We start from the raw sequence: 6,000 nt of genomic DNA, 5'->3' as shown, positions 1-6,000 counted from the left end.
GATCTCGTCGCGAGAGAAACCTAATGGTGAAAACGGATTGCACCTGGACCAATTCAGTAATTGCAAACTGCGATCAGTGAGCACATGAGAACCGAGCCATGTGTATTTTCATATCACGGTTCAATGTAAAGAAAAGCTCCTCCCGTGGTAGAAATGAATTTATACCCCCTTATCTGAATACGAATCATGGAAAAGATCAGTTCTCATGTGACGAATCTTGGCAAAGAAGTAAAATGTCTTTCGCGACATGGCTATTTATGACTTATTTTGAAACTTAACTACTCCGATCCATATTACTTGCCACTAAAATGGATGTGTCTACAACTAAAATATGTCTAGATACATCTATATTAGTGTCATGTAATATGAATCGGATGGAGTAGTATACATTTTTTACCTTTTGAAGTCAATCATAAGTTAAACAATCGCTAGATAAAAGAATGAATTGTTTCTCACAAACTCTATAAACTACCAGATACATCAAGTTCCAATGGAGACAAGGGTCCATAAGTACCCATGTTCCAAAAAAAAAAAACTCTCCAGAGAAGAATAGTATCTCATCCGTTGACAATGATAGATAGCATGGTGGAAAGGCCAGCCAGGGGAGTGGAGTGAGTAGCTAAGTGGGGAGCCAGTACATTACAGGTGTGCCTTTGTGGTGTCCTTAGTTGTGGGGCCGGCCTGTCAGCCTCACTGAGCCTGCCAAGTTAGTTACCATGTTGCCTCATGAGTTCGTTGGTTGTCCACAACTAGCTATACCCCACCGCACGAGCTCACCTTGATTATCAGCACCTCCACCACACTCCTACTAACCTCCCAACTAATCACCCTCTAAAGTCGCTGTCTATGTTTCTTCACTCATACACAATTCATTCCAGTGCAACACACAAATTAGCAAGTCCATGATCACGTGCCACTCCACAAGTACGCACTGGCTGTTGCAACTGTGAGCATGGATCGAGGCAGAGGAGGCGACAACAATAAAGCTCTTCCATTATCTGACTGGGAAAAAAAATGTGTGCTAGGTAGAGTAATGTGGCATCGAAGTTGAGCTGGGTTTGGTTGGAGTTGGGCAACATGCCAAGGGGAACAAGTAGAGGAAAGAACCAGTGGACAGTGAGGCCTTCCTTTCTTGGTGGTAGAGCAATGGCCAGATCAACACCAAAGCTAACTATCTATACGTACTCTCTTGTACAAGCTAGATCACTCACTCCCTTTATGTGAGTTGTGAGCACACCTTTTTTCAGCTCTCTTTCTTGCATTGCTTGCTGGACACTTTACACTCGTTTGCAATTATCGTCAGCTCACCACACTCGCTAGGCTAGCTAGCTGATCATCACACACTTCACAAGAAAATGCAATGATGCCTGCTTGTATATGCAGTACCTAGTAGCCCTTCAGCAATTCAAGTCTTGCAAGCAAACTAACCATAAGAAAAGGCAACATACATTGCTTGGTCAATCAATTTCAACGAACTAATCAATAGGATTTAATCACATAATGTCAACTCTCAAACATATTTTGGCCAACAAACTTACATCACCAGGTCCCCAATAATTTGAACAAAAGAAGGGGAACGAAAGAAATAATTAATGGGGGAGGAAAAAGAATGTGCTTTTGTAGAAAAGCAAGGTATGTATGAATGGTAGTATCAAGTACGGAGTATGTATGTATATATGTATAGGATCAATGCTAAACGGAGAAGCTAATTACCCTTTAATTGTGCTTTTTTGTTCCCTGATGATTGGCTGCTCGCTAGCTAGTAATGGCAGTCCACCACCGTGGCGGACGCGAAAGACGACACCGTCGACGTCGTGTCGACGCTGGCATCATCGCAGGGTGCGGGCATGTTGAGATCCAGCTCCAGGAAGCTCTTCTCCTTCCTTGTCGCTCCCACCTCGTCGTCCTCCTTGGCCGCCGCGCACAAGGACGAGGCTGGCAGGAGCGGGCGGTGCCGGCGCATGTGCCCGCCCAGCGCCTGCCCGGACGCGAACTCGGCGCCGCACATGCTGCACTCGTGCACCCTGCTCCCATGCTGCTGCCTCGACGCGCCGCTCGTAGCACCGGTCGCCGTCACCACGGCCGGTTCGTGCTTGGGCGGCGTCGCCGGGATCGCCAGCACCGTCGGATCAGCGGTGGTCGCATTCGCGGCCGGCGATGGCGTCTTCACCTCGGCTGCAGGCGGCCGCGGTCGCTTCTTCTCATTGGTCGTCGTCGCGGTGGCTGTAGTCGTGAGCTGCGGCGTTGACGGGAGGAGTGGGCGGGGCTTCTTGTGGCTGGTGCGGTGGCCGCCGAGCGCCTGGAAGGACGGGAAGCACCTGCCGCAAGTCCTGCACTCGTACACGAACTCCCCCGCCCCGGCGCCAGCCCCGTCCGCCGGTCGCCGACTCCGGAACTTGCCCTCCTTGGCCGCCGTCGCAGTGGAGTCAGCGGCGTCGGGAGCCACCGCAAGCAGCGTAGATGACGACGACGACGACGATCCGGCGCGGCCGCCGCGGGCGAGGAGCATGAGGCAGAGCGCCATGTCCTCCTCCTCCTCGGTGACGCACCCCGAGGCGGCCTCCTGATCGACGCCGGAGGATAGCCACCCGTCATCCTCGGCCACGGAGGACGACGACGACTCGGCCTCGGCGATCGCCACATCCGCCGGTGGCGGGGGTGGCGCCGCGTGCACGCGCTGGCGCTTGCTGCGCTTCCCCTTGCAGACGACGACCGCGGCCGGGTCATAGTCGTCGCCGGCGCCGGCCTCCACACCCATCGCTAGCTCCCAGCACGGTCAGCCGAGTGAGCGTGAGAAACAATGAAGGGAGGGAGGAGGACACGAGGCGATGGAGGGAAGGTTGGTGACGATCTGCTTAACTGGAGCATATAGAAGAAGAGAGAGTGGGTTGAGAGGGAGGAAGTGGTGAAGTGGCGTGATTGGTGCTAACAATAGATTATAAGTGGGAGATGTCAACAAGGCCAGGCTGAGCCTTACTGTGAATGCCTGGCACCGTGGAGAACTGGCAACAAACTATACTTCGTGCTGAAAGCAAGCTAGCCAAGTCTGTTATTTTGGGACATGTGTAAATTTGGGAAGGAGTAGACAAGATATTGTAATAGTGTGTGTGATTGATCTAGATCATGCAAGAAATTTACTGAATTCCAGTAATTCTGGCAGACATCGAAAGTATACCAGCTTTGGAACCACATCTTATATATATAGCGCGTGCTGAGAGAAATTATTTTGTCAACTAATATTAGTTTCACTTTTCATCATTTAAATGTCGATGGAGTACGTTGAGAAAACTAGTGTGTGGAACAGGATACTAAAATTATGAACTGCTACACATTACGAAGAAAATAGTGATAATGTCGTCCTCTTTATTATTTTGAAAAATCACCCACTCGTTTCGCCCTAGTCTCTGAGCCAGTCAAGTGTTAGTGTTAAGTAAGTACAACGTACTGCCTCCAAAACTCTGCCACGGTTTGTCGGCCTGGTCCTTCTATTTAGCAGAATCACTGCACACTCGACACGTTGGTGGCAAGTGATTGGCATCTTAATCTGAACTTAAAGAAAGTGAAAATAGTCAGAGGTTAGTTGGTTGGACGGCTGTTGCAGCTACGGCTGTTGCAGTGTTGCCTTTCCTGTAAGTTGCAGCTATGTATACTTTGTGTGTGCTTGCAGTTGCAGTAGTAGCCTAGTAGTGGAGACGGTGTACTCAACTGCTCCCCTAATATCACTCTCTAACTAACCAAAAATCTTTCTCTGACTAACATCCATCTCTCTCTGTGCCCTGAAATGGAATTTTCGCATGATCTCATATGCGACCACAAGATAGATTCTCATCATATTTTTGTGTCGGAATTTTCTTTCATACTTTGGTGGTAGCTGGAGTGGCTAGTGTGTATACATGTATGTGGTAGTGGTAGACATGGCTCCCACCTTCCATGTCGTGGACAGTTTGGCAACAGCATGGTTTGTGTCCAAACAAATAAGGAAAGGATGTGCACGGTAACCATAAATGTAGCCCAAACTCAACGGTTGCTGTTTTTTTTTTGAAAAAAAATCTAAATCATCAGTTGGAATTTTCAAAACTTTCATAACAAAAATTCTAGGCGCGGATAATGTTGAACTCAACCAGTGTGCAAAGTCTCATTTCTAAATTCTCTTAATGACAAATCTGATAAATTTTCAAGTTTTGTAAATGTGCATTGTTCAACGCACCCATATGCACGCATTTGTTATTTTTATCAGCCTAAAATACAACAAATTTCGGAATGGTTATTTGCACACTTCTAGATATCATCATTATCGACATCTATGATTTTTTTTCTGATTTTAAAATATTCAAATGGCATTTTTAAAAAGTTCCATGGAGCGTGGGAGCCATTTGTCTGCTCTCGGGATGTGCATCCATACAAGTCTTTGTGCCCATTCAAGTAGGGAGTAGCTAGTAGCTGCTTCTGCATCATGATATTTAGTTTAGTGTCAAACAAATACGTTTACATTGGCTAACTCACGGCTGTTCAGAATTATGTTCTTGTTTATTTTTACGCCATCGCTTCTCTTTATTTGAAATTCACTCCCAATTCCGTCATCACGACGATGTAATAGTCCATTAAAAAAAATTAAATGCAACATTCTGATGTTATTGTTTATTATTAATCAGCCGAAATAGCCATGGATGCATGCGTCCATCGATACAGAAAGGTGGAAATAAGGAGTTGATTTCTAAACATTGACTCAGCCAATTAACATTTTTATCTAGGGTAGACACACCTTACCGGAAAATATCAATTACCACCCTTTGACTTGTGCATGGGATGTCGCCTTATTACAAAGCATAATGAATCAGACGGAAAGGAAGAACTTGTCCTAATGAGATCAAGAATGGGTACAATTGAGTCACTTGGGGTGCTTTGACTTGGGCAATTAGTATGTTGTGCATTAGCACTAGCTCCATGTTCGCCTCTATGATTGGATTAAATCTTAACTTGACTAACCAGCCATGATAAGTGGGATCAGAAGCTACTAGCGTACAACATGAGACATTGAGGACAATTATTTAGTGTTTGGGGAACCGAAGATTATTAAGTGCCCCAAATAAAAAAAAGTTAATGACTTGCACATTCACACGCTGAACTGATGAATTAACCATTGAATCAGCACAACCTTCTATACAATCCTACTACAACAGGTGGTTTTTGTTTCTGCAAACACGGGCCAGGCTTCAGCCGTTCACAAGTGTTTCGAGCAATGCTAAGAAACGAAACAGAGAACAAAACATCCAAAAAACAATTCGTGGTTGGATGGTTATGTGGGAGTGGTACCTACAGCCCATTAGAGATTAAAAAACTTGTTTAACGGTTTGGTGTCTCATCAAAACTGAATATTACTCCGTTTCTAAGAAGAAAAAAAGCAAAACATTCGCCAAAAGCACACAATAACTCCGCATATCAACAACCTGGCCAGCCAGGAATCAAAATGTGTCAAAGTTGCACCACCACAAGCATGGTCATTGATGGGATGTCCATGTTCAAGCTGGCCAACTCATTCTAATTTGTTGAAGATCTTGTGGCTGGTTTCATGGTGCCAGATTCTAGCAGGATGCAGTAGTTGGGGATATGCCAAACAGGTACACCAGCGATGTGGTCTCATATCGGCGATCCCGGGTGGCCCACAGATGGAGGCCTAACAAGGCGACCTAGTTGTTGATACACAAGACACAGGTTGTCTATCGAAGATTATGGCCACCGCCTTACGTAATCCGGCGTCTTGGAGGCCAAGACAACATAGTTTTGATATTAGTTTAGGACTCCGTTACCGATCTGGCTTGGACTCTCCTTTTAACCCTAGGATTGTGTTACTATATAAGACAACCTACGTGAGCCATTAGGGAAAGATCAATCACAACGTTGTAATCGCGCACTTGTTGCCGTTGTAGTGAGCTTATAGCATGAAGTATGATCTCGCCAGCGGCGTGAGTTTTAACCTGAGTAACTCGTATCTCCCCGTCA

At 46.2% G+C, this 6,000-nt stretch overlaps 1 protein-coding gene across 1 annotated transcript; it reads right to left on the bottom strand.

The window, feature by feature from the left end:
• Nucleotides 1–1,759: 1,759 nt before the first annotated feature.
• On the bottom strand, nucleotides 1,760–2,850 carry LOC127330931 (uncharacterized). Its single transcript, XM_051357009.2, has one exon. The coding sequence runs from the start codon at nucleotides 2,756–2,758 to the stop codon at nucleotides 1,760–1,762; it is 999 nt and encodes a 332-aa protein (XP_051212969.1). The 5' UTR covers nucleotides 2,759–2,850.
• Between the last annotated feature and the right edge of the window lie 3,150 nt (nucleotides 2,851–6,000).

This window comes from Lolium perenne, chromosome 2 (genome assembly GCF_019359855.2).
Source record: "Lolium perenne isolate Kyuss_39 chromosome 2, Kyuss_2.0, whole genome shotgun sequence".
Classification (NCBI taxonomy): domain Eukaryota; kingdom Viridiplantae; phylum Streptophyta; class Magnoliopsida; order Poales; family Poaceae; genus Lolium; species Lolium perenne.
The sequence above is the reverse complement of the archived record's forward strand: the minus strand, read 5'-3'. Positions and strand labels throughout refer to the sequence as shown.